The following is a 26,538-nucleotide window of genomic DNA, read 5'->3' on the forward strand; positions in this document are numbered from 1 at the left end:
TTTTTATGTGCTTTCATTAATATAACTACAGTCTTTTAACACAATGGAGTGCAATAATGAAGACCAAGAAAAATAAAAATTCCTAACTTACATAGGTTGGTCCACTCACAAAAAATTTTTTACAATTTATTTTTATAAAAGTAGACTGCTGCACATAACACTGGAGAAGAAAGTTAAAGTGGCAGCAGGGAAAAAAATGAGTAATTTCACAGAGGTAAAGTTTTCTCTCTAAAGACTGAGCTTTCTAAATTTCGTATCCTTCACATAGGTAACAATAATACTAAATGACATTAATACAATTTTATAATGCTGTTGTTATATTGCCTCAATAGGATTTACACCAGCACTGAAAATGCTTTAAATTATGCCTATAAGTCAATTACACAGATACTCAAAGCTAATTTCCAAACACCTTAGGGTATAACCACTTGTTTTTACTAGAAAAAGACTGTTTCAAGTTGAATAATTTTGACTTAAGCAGCATTCACAGAAATATAACCAAAGTATGCAACTGCCAGTCCCAAACGTTTAGGAGAATCTCCAACTTAACACTGTTATACACTAAAAGGATTAAAGCAACAAAGTTTTCACATAACAGAACTACTGCTAGCACATAGGAAAAAATAGCCATCCTCAACCCAAAATAACCCATTCACATTCAGGCTAAAAACTGAGTGCTAATATAAAAAAAGTTCCCAATTCCTATAACACACACCTAAAATTTGTTGATGCAACCAAAGCACTAAGACAAAACAGGCATTTCCCTAGAAAGAAGGAGTTGTATAAACTCTCTTTACCAAACTGTTCATGATGTTTCTTTGATTTGAATCAAAGAGTATTCCTCAAGGTTCTCTAGTGTAACCCTCAAGTAACAAAATGTCATTCAGAATCAGAAGGCACAGGAACACCGACAAGTTGTAAATTAAAAGTCTACCCCAAACTTTCTGCCACTGACCATGCCCTGGAATCCTTAATTCCTCTATTCCATTGTAACTCTACCATTCCTATAGCACGAAGTACTGGTTGTCAAATTTTTACGTGCCCCAACATGCAGACATCCAGGTTTCATCACCTAGAAGTTCTGATTCAGGTAGTCGTTGAGTGGGAATGAGTGGCATTTTTAAACACTCCGAGTGACTCTTTGAAAGGGAAAAAAAGCCATAACGTTTCTCTAAAAACATAATGAATATAGGTTTCTCCAAAATACACTAAAGTATTCTGAAGAATACCAAAGGCTTGTTAAGGTTACTGGGAATATATTTGATAGTGTATGTTCACTTTTTGTTAAAAAGAAAAAAACTATAGACTCTAAATTACCACACTGAATTTAGTCTTTAAGATTAGAGATTTACTCCTCTGGCAGGAGAAAAAAAGATTCATGAGAAACCCAGCATTTGAACAATCTGTTGCTGGCCTGGGTAAGAACCACGGTACCACAGATGTCACTGTAATCCTTTTGATAATTCCATTCAATTCAGTGTTATTACTCGGATACGTATTCTTAATCCACGTTTTGTATGTCATTTTCAAACTACCTAAATGACAGAAGACATCTGAGATATCCAATAAAAAAGAAAGCAAAGACAGACTGTGAGGCAGGAATGTGCATAGAACGCTCAAGGAACTACAAGGTCATTGTGGTTAAAGCCAAACAAATGAAAAGTAAAATCTAGAGACATAAAGTCAGAGGTAACAATGGAGAGAGTAACAAATCACACCGGGCCTGTAGGCCATTGTAAGGACATGTGAGAAGGTTTTGAGCAAAGGGGTAACTTGATATGATTGCTGCGTGGAGAATAAACTGAAGAGCTAGAAAGTAGGAAAGCAGAAAGACTGGTTTAGGAGGCTCAAGATTATTGGCCTGAGCAACTGAGAGGCTGTATTTTCTATTTAACAATATACAGCAGACTGTGGGAAAAGCAGGCTTGGGAGGGGAAAATGAGAGGCCAAGCTTTGGACACTACCATACAATCACCAGAAATAAGGTGTTACATGTGGTAACAGATGTGCTAACTAACCGAGACTGAGCACTGGAGGTTAGAGGAAGTAACTTCTAAGGTGAACCCTAAAAAACAGGAAGGAATTAACTAGGCTAAAGGAGGTGGAGGAGAGACAATATCCTAGAAGGAAACGGCACGTGTGAAGTACCCATGTGTGACAGAACTCATTATCCTCAAAGAACTGAAGCATGTAAGAAAGCAAGAAAATGAGAAAGAGATATAGCAAGCTGTTCAGTGAAACATTTGTACCTTATCTTAAGGGGGTGGAAGACACTGAAAGATTTTTTACATAAAGAAAGAGCAAATGTACTTTCCTTAAAAGGTGATTCTGGCTGTGCTGGGGAGAATGAACTAGCAGGGAAGGAACGGGCAGTATCCCACGTCTTTAGTTCAGGCAAAAGAGGATCAGGGTCCGAGAAAAAAATGAATAGATTCAAAAGCTATTTCAGAGGCTCGATCTAAGAGACTCAAAAACTGGATATTGGGGATAAGGGAGGATAAGGGCATTAAGAAAATCAAGGGCTAAGCAAAGGAAAGAAAAGGAAACCAAGACGCAAAGAGAACTGAAGCTCATACAACCATACAAATGCACACCCAGGATGCTTCACCCAAGCCTCAGTGCTCATTCCATTCCCCAGCTACAGAAACACACACATTATAAATATTGACTCTCAATTTTCACTGGAAATAAATTGCCAAATTTAGGAATTAACATTTACACTTCACTTACAAACTTTATATATATTTTTAAGTAGGCTTCAGGACCAGTAAAGAGCCCAGAACAGGGGCCTGAACTCAAAACCTTGAGATGAAGACCTGAGCTGAGATCAGGAGTCAGATACTTAACCAACTGAGCCACTCGGGGGCCCATCACTTACAGATTTTAAATGTAAAATTTTAAATGTAAAAATTTAAATTTTATATTTTAAATCTGTAAGGACTCTTCCCACAATGTTAAATGGCATTATGTAACTATATAATGCCTGTTTTATAATACCCATTTCTCACCCGTTAAATAAAAACCAGAAAGGCTCCACTTTTAAAATACAAAGACTACAAAAGAACTTCTAGAATATGCAAATATTATCTTTCACTTTTTTTAAAAGTAAACCCACAAGAAACTGGTGTTAGACCAGTAGATTAAGTTTAAAATGTTTAATACTCTGGAAAGTCAAAATAAATAAATACTTAAAATAAAAAAATGAATTCTGAATTTGGTGGGCAACTTAAGACTTAATAAACTAGAAGCTTATATTGACAAGGTTAAAAACTAAACCACTTTTTATATAAACAAAATCTGATTTCTATATTATATATAGCATATACAGTAAAAACTCTAGGACTTCTGTTTATACTAGTCTTCAAAAATGTCAATCTTGTTTCTCAATTTAAACTTCATAAATGCAGGGGGCACCTGGGTAGCTCAGTCAGTTAAGCACCTGACTTCAACTCAGGTCATAATCTCATGGTTCTTGAGTTCGCACCCTGCATCAGGCTCTGCACCAAAAGTGCAGGGCCTGCTTGGGCTTCTCTCTCTCTGCCCTTCTCCTGTGTGTGTGTGCAAGTGAGTTCTCTCTCAAATAAATAAACAAATTAAAGCACAAAAATCAGAAAATTCTCATGCACACATCTCAAGCCATTTATTTGGAAAGGACCTTGGAGATTATCAATCCAACCTTGTTATAAAAAGGGGAAGGGAAAAAAAAAAAGCGGTAGCCAAGAAGTTATATGAACATGATTTGCCCATGGTTAAAAAAGCTAATAACCAGTAAAAAACAAAAAACACAACTACAACCCATATCTCAAGATATGGGTATCTCTTTCCGCTTTACACGTTTCCCCCTTAATTCTTGTTATCAAGTTAACAATGATCGATCTCTAGCAGCACAGCATCCCGAAAATATATCCAAACCCCAAGAGGAACTTTTCTTTAAAAAAAATTTTTTTAAACATTTTTGAGAGAGTGAGAGAGATAAAGTGCGTGGGAGGTAGAGAGAGAGAGACACAAAGAATCAAAGCAGGTTCTAGGCTCTGAGCTGTCAGCACAGAGCCCTATGCAGAGTTCGAACTCACAGACCACGAGATCATGACTTGAGCCAAAGTTGAACACTTAGCTGACTGAACCACCCAGGTGTCCCTAAAAGGTACTTTTCTTATAAGACAATTAGAATCCAGTCAATATTCAGAGTTCTGGCTCTGTGATCCGACAACTTTACGTTGTAAATTTTATTTGGTAGTAGTTCCTTAACATGATGATTTTGACATGTATATTCAAAGGCTAACCAGTAAGAGTCTTTGGAAATAACACTGCACATAATGCAAGTTCTCTATATGCCTCCCTGCCTTCCTCCATTGATACTTATCTTAGTGATACTGAAAGCGTTACAATATGTTTACAAAAAAAACCAAAATAAAACAAAACAGGGCTAACAAATCAAAACTTAAGTACCACTCTGCCCAGCAAATGGACTTTCTCCACTTAATTTGATCAATTCTGAGCCTAGAGGAAAAATCTTATGATACACCATTCCAACATCTACAAAAATAAATCAGCGCTTTTCAAAGCAAGATAGCTTTTATATTTTTTAATGATTATTTATTTTTGAGAGACAGAGCATGAGCATGAGCAGGGGAGGGGCAGAGAGAGAGAGGGAAACACAGAATCTGAAGCAGGCTCCAGGCTCTGAGACGTCAGTACAGACCCTGAAACGGGGCTTGAACTCATGAACCGTGAGATCATGCATGACCTGAGCCCAAGTTGGACACTGAATCGACTGAGTAACCTAGGTGCTCCTCAAAGCAAGACAGCTTTTAAAAACCACACACATCCTTTAAGACTAAAGACAAAGAAAAAATTGGAAAAGGGACAAATATGTGATTAAAAAAAAAATTAGAATACTCACATACAAAAAAAGTAGAAACCTTCAAAGTATTCACCTTAAGACTCTCCAGTGTCACTTCTCAAACCATTTATCACTCCTCCTCGAGAAACCATTTCAAAGCCTATAATATATTCACTCAAATATCTTAAGCTAATTCTTCAAACATTGGAGATAGGTTAAAAATAGTGAGTAATTCAATTAAAATACTGGTAAATATGGTAGAAGGAATACTGGCTAATGTTTCATATCAAAAACAAAATGAGTTATTAAAGAGAAATTAAGAATGATCTGCTACTGTGGCTCTTGGATTTTCAACAAAATATGTATTCAACCCCAAAAGACTTCAACTGAGCCACTGCTGGACTAGAATAGCTTATATTCTTTCAAAGAGTTTACTTTTTAAAAGTCATAGTTTTATTGTCAAGAGGCACAAATTCATGAGCCCAAATATGCCACGTTATAGCTGCACTCTTTTTTTCCTGATCCAAAATGATCTTAACATTTTAATCATTTTAGGAATAAAAATCACAACACAATGAATCACTAATTAAAAATAACTAGAGCAGTAATTCTCAAGGGTTTACCCTTGAGAAATGGAGCACCACATATGAGAATTTCTGGGGAAATTCTTAATTTCAATAAAGCTCGAAAAACTGAATATTCAAATATAGGGTTATATTTGGAAAAGAGACTATGCTTTAGGAAAAGAACAGTTAAAAATTAGTAAAAAGTCTGTAGCATTTAAAATGTCAGGGCACATTGGTGGCTCAGTAGGTTAAGCATCTGACTCTTGATTTTAGCTCAGATCATGATCTCACAGTTCATGGCATCGATCCCTGCATCAGGCTCTGTGTTGACAGTGTAGAACCTGCTTGGGATTCCCTTTCCCTCGCTCCCTGACCCTCCGTGCTCACTTGCACATGTGCACACTCTCTCTCTCAAAATAACTTTTTAAAAAGTTTAAAAAAATAAACTTAAAAAGTGCTTTAAAATGTCATTTTATTCTAATTATATATATATGTATTTATAGAATATATTTATATAGAATATTTATAGAATATATATATTATATATATATGTATTTATAGAATAAAGCTACTGGTACCAGTCTAAAAATCAGGGCTACTTAAGGGATTGGCAGTATTGTGATGGAATTAGCACATCAATTACAATTTGTTTTTAAATTTATAACTAAAACTTTATATATTTTCCTCAAGATCTGAATAAACTATTTGCTTTCTTCACAAATAGTACAAAAGCAAGTTCAACCACTTTAGGAATTCTAAAATAGTAAATTCTTACTATTTTACTCAACTGCACTTGAAAAATTAACTCACTTGAACCCAAGTAATTCCCTGAAGATTACTACCACTTACCTATTTCTGACATGTGTTAGACATGTCAAATGTCATACCAGACATTAATTTAACATTACTGAGCATATACATTTATATGCCAGGCCTTGATACAATAAAAATTAAAACGGTTTCTGCCTTCTAGGAGCTTACGGTATAGCAGGCAAACCACATATGCAAACAATTAACCTCCCCATAAAAAAAAAACAAAACAAACAACAACTGTAATATAAAAAGGTTCAGGCAAGTCTCCATACAATAAAGAGCCGGAATCTTGAAGGATTACCAAGAGAAAAAAAAATGGGATAGGAGAGGACAGTTTTGGCTGTGAAAATGTACAGAAGGACAACAGCATTTGATGTTCTAGGACTGGGTAAATAAATTTACATGACAGTAGTACAGAGAGAGGCAGTAGGTTGAGAAGAGACAGAAATTTGGACTCTTGGCAAGGATGACTTAGATTTTAAATTCTTCAAATTTTCAAGCTATATTTACAAGCAAAACATCTACTCTGAGATGCTAGTTAGATTTCTGGCATGAACATAACTGTTCCCTTTTCGTTTCAGTGTCCCCTATGTACACCAGACAGATTTCCCAGATAAGTACATGACAAAGGAGGAAAGCCATATACACAGGCAATCGTGTTGGCAATACAATATTAATGAAGACTTCTAAGGGTTAATGAAGGCAATATGTTTAAAATTATAGTCTAAAATTTTTACTCAGATAGCAATGCATAGGAATGAGACAAAAGATCTGTTAAAAGGATGCTGCAATACTTCAAGAGGATAATGAGGTCTAGAATTCCCCACAGGAGGAAAAAAAAGGAAATCAAGGATGCATTCCTAAGCATTAACCGGGGAATAATCAATTTAGGAAGAGATTTTAGGAAAGTAACTATGGAAAATATTGAAACATGCCTAATAAGCAAAAAAGACATGTGGGCCTGGACACCAAAGGGTAGGATTTACAGAATGAGAAGCAGCAAGGACAGAACGTGTCAGGGAATAATAACCGTTCAGTGCAGGCAATGAGATGAAAACAGCAACAGAGAAAGGAAAACCAACATCATAAGAAACATTATAAAGAGAAAACTTCAAAAAACTAATGGACTGAAAGGTTTTCAGTGGACTTGTTAAACAAAGAGATCATAAGCAGTTGCAAAAAAATTTTTAAAAAAACCTCAAGTGAGAGAGAAACAGCATATGGGCAATGGGCTAAATTTAAGTAACACTAAAACCTGAAGTTCACAGTGGCACTAGTCACATTTCAAATGTTCCACGAGCACATGTGGCTAGTGGCTACCATATAGATAGCTCAAACATCAAACGTTTCAACCATATATTCTACTGAACAGTGGCTAACCTAGATTCTCATTTCCAAATGTGAACACTCAACTATAAACAGCAAACATCCATGGAATTCGGGGAGCGCCTGGGTGGCTCAGTCAGTTAAGCTTAGTCTGACTTCGGCTCAGGTCATGGTCTTGTGGTCCATGAGTTCAAGCCCCGCATCAGGCTCTGTGTTGACAGCTTGGAGCCTGGAGCCAGCTTCAGATTCTGTTGTCTGCCTATCTCTCTCTGCCCTTCCCCCGCTCATGCGCGCGCGCTCGAGCGCTCTCTCTCTCTCTCAAGTATAAACATTAAAAAAAAAAAAAACTAAAAAAAGAAAAAAAAAATTCATGGAGCCCAATAATGTGGAAGAGATGCACTAAACTCAAACAGAGGAAAACATTTGACATGGAAAAAAAACGAAAATATAATTTAAATTCCCAGACTACTTCTATTGAATCAGATTCATAAAATTAAAAGCTATAAAAAAAAGTAGATTGTGCAAAATAGAACTTTCAATAGGTAGATGATATGAACACATCTTTAAATATAATTAGTGTGCTGAAATATGCCACGGGAGTGCAATGTATTCTCACTCAAAAAGCATCTGAATAATTGGCGTGCCTGGGTGGCTTAGCTGGTTAAGCATCCAGCTTCGGCCCAGGTCATGATCTTGTGGTTTGTAAGCTCGAGTCCTGGGTCAGACTCTGTGCTGACACCTTGAAGCCTGGAGCCCACTTCTGATTCTTTGTCTCCTTCTATCTCTGCTACTGCCCCGCTCACTCTCTCTCAAAAAAGTAAAAATAGACATTTGAAAAAAAAAAAGTATCCAAATGTCTACTGTTTATCAGAAAAGAGGGAAGTAGAATATAACCAAAAAACATATAACAAGAATTCCAAAAGGTGAGGAGTCAGAAACAATTTTAAAAAAGAGGGGGAAAGTAGCAGTAGGAGTAAGGAACAACTCTAAGGGCTCTCTTTAGACTAAAAGAGCCATAAGCAGAAGTATGAAAAAAGACCCCACTTACAAGAGAAGACTGGTGAAGTTTTACATTTTAGGATGAAGACAAAAATCTTAAAGGCTCCCAAGCTGGGGGGTAGGAGAATTAAAGTAAAAGACACACATCACAATGGAAAACTACCTATAGATAACAACCAGATTTGAGATCAGACTTCTCATCTGCAACAATGAATGGTAATCGCCAATTTAGAAGTATCTTCAGAAAAGAAAAAAAAAAAAAAAGATTTGTATTTTTTAATCTAGCCAAAAGATCATTCTTCTTGTATAAAGACAAAATGAAGACATGCAAAGCTTCAGATTACCACTCATAAAAAATATCAGTTATAAATCTCCATGCAAACATATAGAACATGTAAGGCAAAAAATGTTTTTAAAAAATGAGAAGTGAAATCAACTATCATAACAGAAAACTTTCTCACCAGTCAGAAAACAGATCAAAATTAAAATTACTAAGGACTGATATTATGTAGTTAGGTGTTACACAACTAAAGAACTTGATCTGACAGTTCTTTGTACCAAAAAGATTATTTTCAAACATCCACAAAATACTTAAAATAATTACCCTGAGGTAAGGAAAAAATAATTCCACAGGCCAAGAAAATTAGAATTTAGCAGAAAGTTAAATAGTAATTTTTAAAATACTGGTTTATAAAATTCATTAAACATTTGATTTGAGAGAGACAGAGAAAGAGAGGGAGAGAGAGCAAGGGCGAACATGCCCTCAGGAGAAGGGCCAAGGGGGGCGGGGGGGGAGAGAGAATCTCAAGCAGGCTCCATGCTCAGCCCAGAGCATGACACAGGGGTTCCATCCCACTACTCCAGGATCATGACCTGAGCCAAAAACTCAACCAACTGAGCCGTCCAGGTGCCCCAGCATTAAACATTTTTAAAACACACTCCCAAATACTCGGGCTAAAAAACAGAAAAAAGACAAAACTGGAATCACATCAAGATATGAATAAAAATGCAATCACTCTGCATCAAAACCTATGCAGTATGAACAAAGCAGTCAAGCTGAGAAAATTTACAAGTTTAAATGTTTTCAATAAACAAAACATCAAAATAAACTATCCAACTGATTCAACTGAAGAAATTAAGGCCAAAGAAGAATCCAATAAAAAACGAAATAAAAACAGAAAACAAGAGTTCTCTGTAGCTTGTTTAAAAATACCAATATAAGAAAAGAGTCTTTGGTTAAGTCTGATTTTTGAAAAGTACAGGATACAATGTTAATACAAAAAAAAGAGAAACTGTTGTTAGATACAAATTTTAAACTTTGTATCAATACATTTTCTAATAAAATATTAAAGGAAGCAGGGAAAAGGAAATCAATAACCGCACAAAAAACGTGAGAAGAGCTAAAGTTCTACCACTCATTAAGGCATTAAGAGCAGAATTTTATAGCAGAATTCAACTACAACTTTCATAAACAGGTAATTCCAATTATTATTTAAGCTGCTTCAAGAGGAAAAAAAATATTTCTCACCTATTTTAAACAGTGCTTCTCCTCTCACTTCTGGACATAAAGAAATGGGACACAAAATTAAAAAATAAAATAAAAACTAGCACGTCAGGGCAGCTAGGTGGCTCAGTTGGTTACACATCCGACTTCTGCTCAGGTCACGATCTCACAGTTGCAGAGTTCGAGCTCCGTGTCAGGTTCTGTGCTGACACCTGGGAGCCGGGAGCCTGGAGCCTGCTTCGGATTCTGAGTCTCCCTCTCTCTCTGCCTCTCCCCTGCCTGTGCTCTGTCTCTCTCTCTCTCAAAAATAAATAAACATGGGGGGGGGGGGGGGGGACACTAGCACGTCAAAACCATGAAGACCATGACCAAGAAAAGGTGCTTCAACATGAAGAAACATACTGTAGTTTATTATATTAATGAACTGAAGAAAAAAACAAAATCATCTCTCTTAACGGCTGCAGAAAAGCAGGAGATTCAAGGTCCATTCCTGACAAATACTTTGGCAAACTAGGAAAAAGAAACCGTCTTATTTGGTAAAATACCCACAAAAAAACTAAAAGTACTCTTACAGGTGAAACTATAGAAGTGTGCCCATTAAAGTCATGAACAAGGATGTTCATTGTCAACACAATAAACATTATTTGTTTTTCGGGTCTTTAAGTTCATTCATTTGGGGGGTGGGAAAAGGGGGGGGAGAGAGGGAGGGGGGAGAGAGGGAGGGAGGGAGGGAGGGAGGGAGAGAGAGGGAGAGAGAGGAGAGAGAGAGAGAGAGAGAGAGAGAGAGAGAGAGAGAGAGAGAATGAATCCCAAGCAGGCTCCATGATCAGCATGGAGCCAGATGCAGGGCTCGACCTCAGAACTGTGAGATCATGATCTGAGCCAAAATTAAGAGTCAGATGCTTAACCAACAGAGCCACCCAGATGCCCTATCAACACAATGAGTATTATCTGGATACCCATCTTTGGCAATAAATATAAAACTAAAAAATAAAAACAAAAAATAAAAAGATTATCCAGGCAGGAAAATATATTTAAGTATATCCTGATATTTTTGAAAACATGAGGACTGCCCTAATAAGCAGTAAAATATGCTATAAATCTATAATAACTTAAGTGGAACCACATGAAATTGAGGATTCTTTTTTTTACTTACAGAAATAGCAACATTATACAAATTAACCTAATATAAAACTACAGTGAGGGGAAGCAGCTGAAATGTACATCATTTCATCAACACTGCTGTTCTAATTTTAATGAAGAAACAAAACATATAATTAGCACAAACTACATATAATGGCAACCTTGCACAGGCCTTTCTCTTTGGATACAGTCCTACTGATTTTGTAAAAATTAAGTAAACCTGTTTTAAAATAGAAAATGTGGGGGGACCTGGGTGGCTCACTTAAGCGCCAACTCTTCTTGATCACAGCTCTGGTCATGATCTCACAGTCCGTGGGTCCAAGACAGGCTCTGTACTACTTGGAATTCTGGCTCTCCTGCTCTGCCCCTCCCCAACTCGTGCACACATGCTCTCTCTCAAACAAACATTTAAAAAATAAATTAGGAAATTTAAGGTGTTTTTAACTCAACCCATTCTACCTTATCAAAAGAGAAATGAGAAGTGTCCACGTGACTGACACTTTGATGTTTCCCATATTAGTAAAATTCCAGAAAAGGCCATAAAAGCAACCAAAGTAACCCAATAACCCATGTCCAAAATCTAACTTTCTAGGCCTCACTCCTATATGAATAAAACTAGTTGTTTCTTGGATTCACCCAGACTATCAGGTTCAAGCTTGAGCTGTTCTTTAGCATTTCTAACCATTTTGATGTCAAAAGTGTTCATACGGACCGCAATTCTCTTTAAATTCTACTTCCACTATCTTAACCCACATCCTAATTACCTCAAATCTACAGTACGACAAGCAATGCTAGTAACAAAAGACTTTATATAACCAAAACTTAGCCAATGTGCCCCCAAATCAGCAAAGGACAATTTCAAATCCTAAATGTATAATGTGCCAATGTACAAGGGCATGGGGGGGACAAACTAGTGAACGGTATATAATCCCCTCACTGTGCTAATAACATGTGCTGACAAAGTCAAGTTTTGAACAGTTAGGAGTCACAGCTCCAGTCGTTCTGCTCTAGACTGACCATACTTAAGTCTTTCCACGAACTATGGCAATGAAAATCCACTAATGGATTTAAACACAGAAATACTAAAATGACTGCTGCATTCTGAAACCTGTTCTTCCCAAGACATCAAGAACATCCCAAAATTATGAGTCAGTGTCAGGGACTCACCCACTCCTTTTCAAGGTAGTAATAAAACTGGCCCAAATCAAAGGTGAGACTGAGGGGCTAAGCACTTTTTCCTCTTTCTTCAAAATAATCAACATTGACATTTAGCAGTTATAGAAAAGAGGAACTATCATAATTATACAAAAATATAAAATTAAGGTTTACAAAGTATAGCTCTGCTTTGTGACTTTAACATTGTTAATAATTTAAACGTCCCATGATAAATGAGACTCGGATATTTATGCATACAATACTATATATACAAATGCTTTAAAACCCTGAGAGGAAACCAAAAAAACGGCATAAAAGAAACTGGACCAAACCACCACAGAAAAGGCAACAGGCAGTATATTAGGTGAAGAAACTTTACCATGATCCTCTCCCATATGAGGCTCTCCCATATTTGGCTCCCATATGAGCCAAAATATTTCAAAATACCGCATTTTGCTAGCGTTACGTTTTGGCTAAAAACAACTAACTCTATTCAGGCAGCATAGGTCAGAATCTTTCAGAAGAAGCCAACATATGTCACGCTCTTCTGGTATACTGTCACACGATTCAAAAGTAATGAAAGATTAAACAAAAGACTAACACTAAGTAAATATACCAGCCACACTCAGATCCTAAGTTTCTTTTAAAATGCACTTATTCCCAAAAGTCAATTTTAAGAAAACGGTTTATGAACACCTGAAGTCAGCCAGAGTACGCCAACAGGCGAAACCTATTTCGCAAACAAAAACTAAACGAAGTTCACCATTCAACGGTCTCACGACAACGTGAACGCACAGGGACGGCGTGGGTGGGTGGCGGCAGAGGACATGGAGTATCAAAGACAGTTTTACCTCACGCAGTGGTAGTGGCTCCTGGTACCACCCCAGTAGCTTAGCAGCCTGCCCAGTCACTGATACTGGTTAGAAACTTGTCTACTGTCCAGCACGAATTCTACAGTAGGGCATCAGATGTATGTGCCGCAGAACACTAGGTTAGGTATTTAACGTATAACTACAAAGAAATTGTACTATTTATAAATTAGGAAAGATTAAAGAGAAGAAAATTCTTTAAAACTCAAGGTAACACGTTAACGTTATGATTTGGCAAATAAGCACTCTAACTTCTAGATTCCTGAATCTCGCTCAGAGTTCCTCCTCCTCTTACATGTACTCTCTCCAGACCTGCACTTCATAAATAAATTCATGTTTATTTAAAAATTCAGTTTTCTAGGCTACATCCTAGAAACTGCTCTGATTTATAGTAATTCAGAGGCAGTCAAGGAACTTGTAGATTTAAGTTTCTCAGGTGATTCTAATAAGCAGCAATATCTGGGGGAAATTATCCTTACATCTATCCTACCTTAAACTGCAAAGTTCTGGGTAGGAGCAGGTACCAAGTTAGAATTGCCGTGTCGTGTCGCCCTGCCCCCGACACGGCTCTCACTTGCCAGGCTCCTCAGTCGGCAACTAAAATATCTAGTATTTTCCTTCCTGACTCTAAAGAAAGCAGTAGCCTGAGACCTACACCTGCTGATCTACCACTAACTTAGTGACAGGAATACGCGTAAACCTAATCATTTAGGGTGCCACAGTCAAGGCACTCACCTAACTGCTTGGAAGTGTTTTAGATACATAATAGGCACAACAATCCTAGGGGAACAGGACACAAAAATTCAGAGTATGTAGTGTGCCTAACATCACCTAGCTACAAGTATCAGAGCCTAGACTTAAAACACTAATCTAACCGAAAGAAGACTTCAATCTATTAGGTAAGGATAAAAGATAAATATGCATATTCTCTAAGAACTAAAAAGTATTCCTGATCAGTCCTCTGAGACTGATACCATCAACACCAAGTGTCCACTGAATCCACTACACAAATCTTAAATACAAGCCCCCAAAAAGGGCATAACAGAATATGGAATATGAAACCATTTTAATAAAAATTCTGGAAAAGCTACCTGTGGAACCCTACTGACATTTTAGGACATAAAAATGTATACTGTGAAAACTGATTAACTCCAAGTGACAGCATTTAAGGCAATTTTATTTTCCCCCATTCTCCACATTTCCTAATTCTTCTATCACAAACGGGTCCTAAATGAGAAAAATTTTAGTACAGGAGCACTCTATGGCTCAAGGATTCATCAACTCTAACCATACCTTGCATTTTACATGATATTTCAATCATCAGGCATATGAAAAATTTCTTTAGTGGGGCGCCTGGGTGGCTTGGTCAGTTAAGCAGCCGACTTCGGCTCCGGTCATGATCTCACGGTCCCGCGTCGGGCTCTGTGCTGACAGCTCAGAGCCTGGAGCCTGTTTCAGATTCTGTGTCTCCCTCTCTCTCTGCCCCTCCCCTGTTCATGCTCTGTCTCTCGGTCTCAAAAATAAATAAACGTTAAAAAAAAAAAAAAATTAAAAAAAAAGAAAAATTTCTTTAGAGAAATAGGAGTATGTGTGAAGCTAGATCATTCAACAGAATGATCATATTCTCCAGAATATGTTGTCCAACATATTGTTGTCCAATTCATTAGCCAATAATCACATGTGGCAAGTAAGCACATGAAACGTGGCTAGTCCAAACTGAAATGTGCTACAGGTGTAAAATACTGGATTTCAAAGACTTCACACAAAAATAGGAATGTAAAGAATCTTAAGTGTTTTTAAAATATCAAATACATGTTGAAATAGTAGTATTCTGGACAAATTAGTTTATAAAATATACTAAAATTAATCGTACTTTACTTTCACTTCATTATGACTATTAGAAAACTATACGTGGGATTTGCATTTGTGGCTCACAATCTTCTTCCACTGGGCAGAGCTGCTGTAGATCCATTACTCACATGCAGCCAGCAACAGGGGCACCATGTGGGATCTTGTTAAAAAGACAGAGCCTTGGAACCAACCCCAGCACTACTTAACTAGAATATGCATTTTAGCAAGATCCCAAGGTGATTACTATACACATTGAAGTTTGAGAAGCACTGTTTCAGAAAACTAGAATATTCATTTCCCTTAAATTATACTGACAATCCCACTACTATCTACCCATTTACTGAAATGTTATAAGGTGTTATAAGGTGTCAGGCACTGTTCTAAGCAATAGGAATACAAGTTAACAAAACAAACTCACTCTCTGTTCTAGAGCGTATTCCACAGAAGATAAGCAAAAATAAACTAAAATACAGTTAGTTCTGCTACTAACACTTATTTTGAAAACACAAATTTGTCCCAGCACTATTGATAAATCAGGAAATTATTTGAGCATAACAAATTTCCCACTTCTGAGTGGTTTCACCTATGAAAAACACCAACTGCACCCAGCTGAACCAAGCTATGCAGGAATTCACAAGCACACCCCAAACATCTGCCAGCTACCTCGGTTCATCCTGCCAGTAGGAGTCTTTCTTATCCATCCACAATTTGTGTTACAACTTTACAAGGGTTATTTCAGGTAACCCTCTTCCCATCAATTCACAATAACTCACAATCTGCAACCCTTTCAAAAGATGCCCACTTCCACAAGCTAACTCCAGGTCTTTGTCAAAGTACCATATGTACTGCACTATTAATGGACTCCTTAACCATTTAATGTTATGCTAGGATTTGTTAGGTTTCTATCTTTTTAATGTGCCCCTAACCACATTTTTCCCGTAGGTCCTGTGGTGCTATTTTGCATAGCATGAAACCTTTCAGGAACACAGGTCATGTTATAGCAGAATGACTATAAATAAATAACATCAAGTCATGTTAAATACGAGCAAGGAACAAAGCAATGAAAAGGATAAACAGTGCTGGGGATGGCTGTTTCAGAGCGACCAGGAACAAACACTAGGGAAGGCCTCTGGGAGAGGGTGCCATTTAAGCACATTATTGAGTGAAAGTGCACCAGGAGGACATACAGAAAGATGAACATCCCAGAGAGGAGGAGCATAACATGCAGTATCCTTGAGATAAGAACGAACTTCTTCCTGTAAGGCCAGAATGGAGAAGCACAAACAAGGGGGAAGAGTGGTAGGTGAAGAGGCTGAAGAAACTCAGACACCAGATTACACAGAGTATTTTCATATAGGCCTTGTAAGTAACAGAGAGTCACTGGAGGGTTCTGAGCACGAGTGATGTGAACTGACCAGTATTTTAGTGGACCACTCTGGACTGTGGGGGGAAATGATTGTGTGAAGCAAAAAGAACACCATTCAGCAGGCTCTTACACAGTCCCGGTAAGAGAAGATAGTAGCTAGGAGTATAATGGTTGCATTTTAAGTACTAAAAACTGGTTATAAGTGCAATCCAAGTGAAGTATTTAGGCTACTATTAATTATTGAAACTGGAAAGCAAGTTTTTAGCACTATATGAAACCTTAGCTTGATCTTCAAATTATATTTCTAAGAACAACCACTTAAACAGGAATAATCCTCATCAGCCTGTTTCACAAAGAGTTGTTAAAGAATGAGATGAGAAACAATGTAAAAGAGCTTTCAAAATTATGATTTATCACATAAATCATAAATGGAAAGGAAACTCTTCTTAGGATACATTTGCAAGACCTAAGTAACTGGTTTTGAAATGATTAACAAAGAGTTATCTCCAGTTCTTAGGACAGAATCCCAGAAGCGGAATAGTCCCACTTATAGAATGTGAGTCCCACTTACAGAAACCCTGTAAAGATGCCCCAGCTCATTGTTATCTTTACTCTTTCAAGCATAACATGATAAACTACATACACCACAACCATTCTGCACAACAGAAGACAAGAAGCAGATGCTTAACAGAGACAATCTAGAATAAGTTTCCTGTGAATTATGGACCAAAAATCCTAAATATGTTACATCAAAAACTTTAAATATATCTTACACAACTAAAAAACATTTTGTTCAATCAAGACAGCCTTTAAATATCAAAGCAAAAACTCTGGTCAACTTTCACATTAAAACTCTTTCTAAAACTAAAACACTGATTTGATAACTTGGTCTAGAACTACACACATATATTGTACCAATGTCAATGTCATGGTTTTGATAATGTACTAAATTAGGTATGATGTAACCACAGGGGATGCTGGGTGAAAGCATTAAGAGGATACAAGCAAACTGACTTTAAATTAATTAGTGCTATAGTAAACACCCACCAAATAAGCTTCCAATATGCTTAAATGTTTCATCTGAGTGTGAACAATTTACCAGAGTAAAGAGGACCAATTTCTAGAGTCCACTATTCAATTTTATACAAGTAAATTTTCCCTCATTTGTAGAACTGTAAAACAGGGATGCTATCTGTTCTACCTCCCAAGAGCAACATGAGGATCAAATTAAACTGTTTATTTTTATAATACTTTCTAGCATTATAAATGCAAAGCATACTTCCTTTCTATTCAAAACAAAGTTATCTGAGTAACTGTAAGGCCATGTTACACAAGTACCAGTCTATCATCCAACATGTAAAGCTTCAAACGTTACTAAAGTATATTTTAAAACCTATAAAAGTACCCATTATCCCCAAATAGTTTCTACTGAACAATTTCAAATGTTATAGTATCCTTCGTTTGAAAATTAGATGAAAATACATTTCTGAATATCTCCAAATATATAGCTAAATGACAAAACAAGATAAAAGCTTTCACTATGCAGCTAAAAACTTCAAAATCTTTAGAACAATAATTACTAAACCACTAAGGGTACTTTACTTTGTACTCAAAGATATTTGAATGCTAACTAAAAAGCTATGCAAATTCAATGAAGTCCAACAAATCAGAAAACCAATAAAGATTATTCTGCTATCAGTCAATTGAGCTGTCTCCCCAGAAAAGAGGTTTCTAAAAAGTATTCCAAATGTATCTTGTAAGTTTCTTAACAGTTAATTCTGAGAGGAATAGTGTGAAAAATGGAACAACTCCCACGAGGCTGAAGTTTTGTGGAACAGCTTTCCAGAATCCTTGTAAGATACCTTTCCCTCCTAAACTCATCTGTACTATCATCATTCTTAAATTTAGTTACTTGGTAAAATAATCATTTGAAACTTGTTCTCCAGAAAAAATACTTTCATAACCAAACAGAAAGTGTTTTTAAAATTCCACGAAAATACAAATTCAACCTGAATCGTATGCTCATACTTCTAAGGTCTGGATGTCAGCTGCACTTTTAAAACATGTCTAAGCTATTAAAAAAAAAAAAAAAAACAAAAACCTTAAGATTCTTGTTTTTGGTTATTTTTAAACAAAACATTTTAAACAAAAGACTGCTTTGCAAATAAATCACAGAATACATAAAAAATAGCTTGATTCACGAAGTTAAAATATTATCCTCTCACAGAACTTCCCTTTACTTACAATAAACCACATTCCCTTTAATAAATCCTAAAGGACAAAATTTAACTCTTAACTGCACATATTATGTTGCAGTCAGTCTTTTAGCTAAGGATTTCTAGGACAAACAATCCAATAGACAATCCTTCTCAATAATTGCTTTCGTACTTTCCATGGTAAATTACTTAAAGTCATTTTATACATCTGAACTGGCACTTTTCAAGGAAATCCAAGGTGCTATAGAAGACATCTAGTAATTACTGTAAAAAAATATGTTGCGATGTGGATAGATGCCAGTAAAATCCAATCTCGGAAAAAAACACACACATTTTGTAAGTTCCACATCCGTTTGTTTTGTAAGATGCAAGTTACAAAGCCTAGCACATAGGCTTTTACGTTATTAGGTATTTACTAAACTCATTAGATTTTTTTAAAACACTAAAATGAAAACACATCTGATATTAAATCAATAAACAATGCAGTAACCCGTTCTTATACCAAGTTGTTTCTTAACACATGGGCAGAGAACCCAGCTCACTTCCATCTGACTTTGGGTAATGGCTTTGCGTTTAAATAGACAAATACCTATCTATGTACAGATATCTATACATAAATGTATATTTAAAAATTAAAATCTAAAAAGATACAAATGTTTGTAATAAGATGATACTTATATACTTTGAAAAACTCCATTTCAAACACGTATCAGCAATCAAGGCAAACACCTGGAGTCAATGTATAATGACAAAATAAGTATTAAAATGAGAAAATGACTTCGTATCTTTAAAAGAATGGACACCAAATCTGCACTCCAAACTTCAGAACACAGCTTCTATTAGTTAAAGTCTCCAGAGGAAGACAGATAAGCAGCTAAAAAGCGAATCAGAAAGTGGGGCCTAACTCGGCAAATGACTATCAGAAAAACAAGGAAGTTTCTTACAAATGGAAGAATCAGCAAACAGATGCAAATAAAGAAAACTAAAAGCCTAGAAAAGGTATCTGGAATTCATATAAGAAATAAAATTAAAATAAAAATGAAGAAAAAAGGAGTACAGAGAAAGTAAGCAGTTAAGCTAAAACCACCACTAGCTGACAAGAGTCAGTCTTCCAAACTTGGTTCCAGGACAGGATCACATTTTATCTTTACTTCCAGGAATACAACACAATTGTTGCCCCATGTGTGTTGAATAAATAACAGAATGGTCTTGGGATTATTTCACCTATAAAGGAATTATCAGGTACAGTTAACTATAAATGTTTGAAAGCACTTACAGAACTTTCCTAGAGTACCTAAACTGACTTCTTCCTGGATTTAGAAATAGATGATACATTAAACCAGATCACAATCACTAAAAGAGAACCCAAGATACTTATCCATAAGGAGATGAAGTGCCACATCCTATTTTGTCACAATCACCAAAATTTGAAAAATAAAGCACAGTACAATGCAAACAGTACCTGCCTTCCAAGAGCTAATGTTTAAGATGAAATCCACTACATAAGAGTGATTGAGAATAGTATCTCAGACTGTACATAACACTAGGGAAAATTTATCCACAAAATTAAAAATATTAATAGTTTAAGTAATTTTGCCAAAGAACTTCTAACACTTAATAACCAAACCCACCTGCTACTGGTTACTTACAAACAAAAATAGTTTATCTGCATAAGTAGCACAGAACTACAGCTATGTTCATCAGAACTATATTCACCTCCCATCCAATAACCCATCTAAATTCTTCCATCTCAACACAATCTGACCATCTTCTGACATCGCTAATTTCCTCAACCCAGTAACTATGTACAGAGGAGACCCATGTTTCCGAGTTATCTGAGCACACTGAACAAAGCAGTTCTCCATCCCAAGAGGCAAAAAAGAAGACCAGAAGATGCAGGATATTTTTTAAAAGTAAGTATTGAGAAGGTAGTTGGCAGTCAGAGGCAGAAAGCCACATGGACTCGAATTTCCTTAGTAGCTTCTAAAAGCACAATCACTGTTGAATATTTGTATATCAAACATGTTACCTATTAAGGAGAAATTTTATAGTGGGGAAAAAACCATGTTTTAATCACCTTAGTGAAATTGGTTTGTTGCTCAATACATGCTTTAGACATGAAATTGCATTTTTTGATAAATTCTGGGCAAATTAAATCTGAAGTTATTGAATTTACTTCATTTACTTTTTCTTAGCCTCCCACCACAACGAACTTAAGATGAGGTAAGGTAGTAACTTAAGGGTAACAGCACTATACAAAAGAAATGAGGCATACTTTTAAAAAGTTGAATATTTGTATGAACACAGCATAGAAATTACATTAATAAGACCCTGGAGAATACAGAAAGTAACATTTTAAATCCTTACAACAAAAACCCGTAAGAATTTTATAATCACAACTGGTTTTTTAAACCTGTAAACGATCTCAAAAACCCTACTGAACTTTTAAATTCATAATGTATCAGTAGGAAATACATTTGAACTCCTTATAAAAGTAAATGAAGCAGCAATAAAAATTTTAAACTGAGCCAAATAAACTGAAATCTTTACTTGAAAAGGTGAAAATTCCTTTCTTGGAAAAATGTTCTGCATTTCTCTCATCATTAATAAAGCATTTGATAGGTTATATTCATAAAGGCATTCTCTTATTACATGCCATTGGTATCCATTTTAAAATGCTCGTCAGATCAGCACCTTACTTCTATAGTGACTTGTTTAGGGATTAATTGATGGAAATAAAATATTTTGATGACACAACCATATGGTCATGTCCACAGGCTGGAAAGATCACTGCTACCTATTGTTTTACAGAGAGCTATTGTTAAATATATGTGGAAGTTTCATTAAAAAAGCTACTCACCACCATCCCTCTCTCTAACTCTGTGAATATGCACATTTTTGGCCTTACTGTGACCTGTGCTGTCACTATATTTGTTTTCAGGACTATCAGATCTCCGCAACATTTTATTTGGTGGTGAAGGATCTGCGGCGTCTCGCATTTTTTCATGTCTGTGATCACCACTACTGGGGTGACTCTTCGATGAATACTTAAGTGCCTGTAAAACATCACCCCCCCAAAAAAAAGAGAGAAAGAATTGAAACTTTAAACTTAACAATAAACCAAATCAATTTTAGCATATGGTGTATTAACTTCAGTTTCGTGAACTTTTATCAATAAAATTAAAATTTCCATTTTCAATTCTGCCTCTAAGTTATTCAGACAAGACTTAAATGCCCCAGAGTTATAAGGCTCCTCATACAAATCATGTTCAAAAAAGGAAACAGAAAAACACTTCATTAAATATACTGTAAATACCAGAAACCAAACACCTTGGCACATTAATTCCACAGTAAGTTTTTCTGCAAATTACAAAGTTTAGCCCAAAGTAGAAACTCATGTACTAGTTCCATAGTCTGTGATCTTGTATACTAGTGTAATCTTGTGTTCTACAACTGATAGGCATAAATAAGCAGAAGCAGGTTTCTGAAAACCTACAAAAAAAGAAAGCATCAGGTTCTCCAGCTTTCTGATTCAAATAAAACATTTCAGGCCTAACTCACCTACTCTTGCAGGTGTGGAAAAATAATTTTAAGGCATAAAAACATTGGTCAATACTTCCTACTTCCTAACATAACTTAATGGAACTCCCTCAGAAAAATGGTTCAGTTTTATTCTAACACACACTTAAGACAACCATAATAGACCAGTCTTTCACAGTGTGTAATTACAATGTTTCAGAGGAGCAGATTCAAGAGAGTTTAATCTCTTGACTATCCAAAGGTAATGAACAACGATTTTACACTTCAAGGGACCTAAGGCTTTTAACTTGAGCTTTAACAACTCCGGCTAGCCAGTAACAGAACTATCAGCTTAGAAACCCTTTAAGCGATTAAATGTACTAAGTAGAATGTATTTACTTCTGGTGTCATCTGATAGTTACCGTTTATGAGATTCTTCCCCCTCAAAACAGGGCCCACTTCTATAATTTTTAAAAACTTGATATGCAGAAACCGCAGTAACAAAAAGGAACCTTACATACCTAGAGCCATCTATATTAGAATGAATTATCCAAGTATCCAAAGATCTCAACTCGTACAAAGAGAAAAGCACTATCTCTCGCTAGTAAGGCAATTCCTTGCGCCAAAACCATTCAAACGGGGAGGAGATAGTTTAGGACATACTAAGAGCTGCAGATCAATTAATCATTTCTTCCTAGGCTCTCCTAATTTAAATATCATTACGTTATTTTTAGTCCCCAAATACAATAAATAAATACTGCTTAGAAGTCACCTATCACCTCATCCCATCGATTCCTTCACACTGAAATAATCGAGTCAGGTCCTTCCTGGCTAGGAATATTTTTCCAAAAAAAAAAAAAAAAAAAAAAAGAAAAAAAGAAAGAAAAAGAAAAAACAAACCCTGAACTTCCTCCAGTCACCTGTCAAAATAAGTCACTCAACGTTGTTGGAGAGCGCTAATGGCACCAAACACAAATTTTAAGGGGACCCGCGGTGCTAGTTTCAGATTTGTTGCACCGAAGGGCCTGTAGCGACTTCTGAAGCCTGCGCTCGAGTAGCAGTTCCTCCCTTCCCCCTCCGTCCCCCCACCCACCCCTCCACCCCGGCCTCGGCTGGTACCTGGTAAGGCTGCGAGTCCCCCCTCCGGTCGTGACAGCTGAAAAACAGGAAGAGAGACGGCGATATGAGACACCTCGGGCGGGGAGGAAGAAAACGGGTGCCCCCCCCCCCAGCGCCCCTCCCCGCGGGAGACCTACCAAACGTACCGGCAACGAACACACACACACACGACTGAAAGGCGGTAACGAGGGCGAAACGCCGCGAACCCGGCCCTCCGCTGCCTCCACACTCACTCAGTCCTCGCCTGCTCGCGCGGCTGCTCCTCCTCCCCAGCCCGATCCGGATCAGGGTTAACAACAAAAATGGCGGCTCGGCCAGCACCAGATAAGGAGGAACAGCCCCCCCCCCCCTCCCCGCGCCGCCGCCGCCGCCGCCACCGCCCCCCGCCCGCGCTGCGGCCCGGCCCGAAACGAAAAGACAATTTACCCATCACTGAGTCTCTGCTGTTTCCTCGCATACATTACCATCAATGCCCGGCCTGTGAGTGTGTGTCGGGGGAGGGGGAGAGCGGCCGCGAGAGGCGGGCGGGCGGGCGCGCAGGCGGCGGGCGGGCGGCAGCACCGGCACCAGGGCCCGGCGCGCCCTCGGCGACTCTCAGCACCTCCCCGTTAGTGGCGCCGGCGTTCCCGGGCCATCTCCCTCCGCCGACACCACGCTCACTCTCAGCCCGGGCAGCGGCGCCAACTACACGGCGGCAGCGGCGAACCGGGGGGAGGGGGCAAGAAGACGCGTCCGGCTCAGCCCCGCGGAGAGCTACCGCCTCCTCCGCCTTCTCCTCCTCCTGCTCCGCCGCCTCCTCCCCTCCTCCCCCCGTCGCCGCCGCTGCCTGGTCCTTCTCCTCCGCCTCCTGCCGCCGCCGCCGCCGCCGCTGGTGCCGCCGCTGCCGCTCCACCAACTACATCCGGGCAACTCGGACGCCGCGGCCTTCGGAAAACCTCGGCAGTTTCCGCCGCGCCCCTCCTCTCCCACCCTCTGCCTGCCTCCCCGCCCCGCGCGGCTCCGGAACGCCGCCTTCGGCAAACCTCGGCCCGCCCCGGCCTTCCTCTTCCTCTGAGGCCTGGCTCGCCTCCTCGCTACCCGGCAGGTCTTTCCGGTTGCCGCTTCTTTTCCTCACACGCAAATCTGGCCGCTGCCGTTCCAGTTTAGGGATAGTCCCGCTCGGGGACCCGCTCGAGGCTGTTCCCGGGGGCTCCGGGATGCGCGGGGAGGGAGCCGCCTTCGGGAGGAGGACGGTGGGGCGCGAGAGAAGCCATCGCGGACTAAATAAAGGAGTCTGCGGCTGCTGCGCGTGCGCCCAGAGGCGCGGGGGTGGGCGGGTGCCCTTGAGTGAGCTCTTCGGCCGCCGGCCCCCGCCCCTTCGGGCTCCGGCGGGGTGGTCGGACTCCCCCCCCCCCCCCCCCACTCCCCGGTTAGGCGGCGGGCGGACGGTTACCAAGGAGCTTCCTCGGTTGGCAACGACAGCAGCCGCCCTCGGGGAGGTGGGGAGCGTGCCGCTGCTCCCTTTGGCCCGCTCCCGGGAGCCGGAACCCGGGCCTGGGCACCTGCCTCAGACCGGAAGCCGGGCGCGCGGCCGGCCTTCGGTGGGCAGGGGCTGCGCGGAGCTCGCCCGTCGACGCGCTGGAAGTAAGTGTCACCCCGGAGGCGTGCAGGAAAGCGAGCTTGCCGGGCGAGGAAAGACGCAGGCGTTACGGGGTGTCGTACAGAATGCGGGAAGACCGGGCGCCCCAGCGGCTGTAAGGCGAAGGTCCCCGGTTCGAGGAGGGAGCGCGGGCGCGCGCGCGCGCGGCTTGGGGCAGTGAATTAAAACCGAAACTGATCTGGAGCGGGATGGTTTCCAGGGGAAAAGGGTTGACCCGCCTCATCCTTGAGTATTTTCCTTCCGCGGCAGTGTCCTCCCCACCCTCACCTGTATTTCCCATTTTTCTCTTCTAGTTCCTCTTTGTCCTTGAAGTCCTTTGGTGAAAGAAAACTCATTCGAACGTTCTGCATGTGAATAAAGGCATAGGGGGTGCTAAATGGAGCTGCTACGAATTGAATTTTATAAACCGCTACCGGCGCAGTGCCAACATTGGCGTATTGGGAGGGGAAAAGTCAGGTGTACCCCCCAAAATTAAGCGTGGGGTGGTTAGTGGTTGATATTCAGGTGGGTTTTTTTTCCCCTGCGCTGAATTTCTTATAAGGCAGCATTAACTTAACGAATAGATTGTAATAAACATAAAGGAAGTATATACTTATTTGCGTAAAAGAGAAAGGTAAAACGGGAAACCAGAAAAAAACAAGACCCCACCAAAAACCAGTATCCAAAAGTAGCTGACTTGGTTTCCAACAATTATCCTTATTGCCGGGCCTAATAAAGAGAAGGAATGAAGTGGGGAAGAGGCCCTGAAATCACAATTGATTGAAGAAAAAATGCTTACATACCCTCATTTGTCAAGTCCCCCTGCCAGATGTTAAGATTATTGCTTTTTGTGAGGACCAGTAAAAGCTTAATACCCCTTGTGAGCTATTGGTAACTAAAACAAAACTGCTAGTGACTGAAATGGGGAAAAAAAATTAAAAACCTAGAGTCTTACGTGCAATTTCTAACACGTTTGTAACAAATGCACTGAAGATACAGGTTAGCAGAGTACACACAAATATATAAATCCTTTGCAGAATCTTTTTGAAAACCGGCAGCAAAAATTATTACTAATTTCTTGATGGTAATCATGTGCTGAAACTTTGACATATACCCTTTGATCAAAAGCCGCGAACTGGAGGAAACTACAAGGCAATGTACAGTTTTCATTATTCATAGATTCCATATTTGCAAATTTGCCTACTCACTAAAAATTTGTAACCACCAAATCAGTGTGCATAGCATTCATGGGCATGCACACGATGGCAAACAGTGTAACATTCCCAGCTGTGTTGAACAAGATAGCACTCCCTTATTAATTCAGCTCTCATATTGTAAATAAATGTACTTTTCATAATATATATACTTTTGTGGTTTTTGCACTTTTCATGCTTTTTATTGGTTTTGCTGTTTTAAATGCCCCTCCAAGCGTAGTGCTAAAGTGCTGTCTAGTACCCCTAGGCACAAAATGTGATGTGCCTTGTGGAGAAAACACAGGCCCTAGATAAACTTTCAGGCTTCTTATTTGTGCTCTTGACTGTGATGAGTTCAGTGTTAAGGAATCAATAATGAATATAAGATGTTTAAATAGAAACTGATGAAAATGTTGTGACCAGAGTGCTTCTGGAACC

The 26,538-nt window shown here is 38.8% G+C and overlaps 2 protein-coding genes across 5 annotated transcripts in view; one reads left to right on the plus strand and one right to left on the minus strand.

The window, feature by feature from the left end:
- The window catches only part of WAC (WW domain containing adaptor with coiled-coil), an 86,650-nt gene extending 61,820 nt beyond the window's left edge, over positions 1-24,830 (minus strand). Inside the window, exons 1-3 of one of the 4 annotated variants that reach the window (XM_053895459.1) lie at positions 24,722-24,830; positions 23,290-23,326; positions 21,512-21,707 (exon numbers count right to left, since the gene is read on the minus strand). In XM_053895459.1, the coding sequence (XP_053751434.1) occupies positions 21,512-21,650 (139 nt within the window). In that variant the 5' untranslated portion in view covers positions 21,651-21,707; positions 23,290-23,326; positions 24,722-24,830. Of the gene's footprint in view, positions 1-21,511; positions 21,725-23,288; positions 23,327-23,522; positions 23,587-24,311; positions 24,421-24,721 lie in introns of those variants that run through there. The other 3 variants (XM_053895457.1, XM_053895460.1, XM_053895458.1) reach the window with 3 other exon arrangements.
- On the plus strand, positions 23,130-26,268 carry LOC109276182 (translation initiation factor IF-2-like). Its single transcript, XM_053895378.1, has 3 exons — positions 23,130-23,163; positions 23,707-24,912; positions 25,222-26,268. Exons 1-3 carry the CDS (start codon positions 23,130-23,132, stop codon positions 25,236-25,238), a joined length of 1,257 nt encoding a protein of 418 aa, XP_053751353.1. The 3' UTR covers positions 25,239-26,268.
- Positions 26,269-26,538: the final 270 nt, after the last annotated feature.

Source organism: Panthera pardus, unplaced genomic scaffold (assembly GCF_024362965.1).
Source record: "Panthera pardus isolate Hobbes unplaced genomic scaffold, ASM2436296v1 HiC_scaffold_6, whole genome shotgun sequence".
Taxonomy (NCBI): Eukaryota; Metazoa; Chordata; class Mammalia; order Carnivora; family Felidae; genus Panthera; species Panthera pardus.

Excerpts from the sequence above, each read along its gene's own strand:
- LOC109276182 (XM_053895378.1), top strand. The coding sequence starts at position 23,130 with ATGGCACCAAACACAAATTTTAAGGGGACCCGCG. Across the intron at positions 23,164-23,706 it reads AAATTTTAAGGGGACCCGCG|ACAATTTACCCATCACTGAG; the intron begins GTGCTAGTTTCA and ends CGAAACGAAAAG.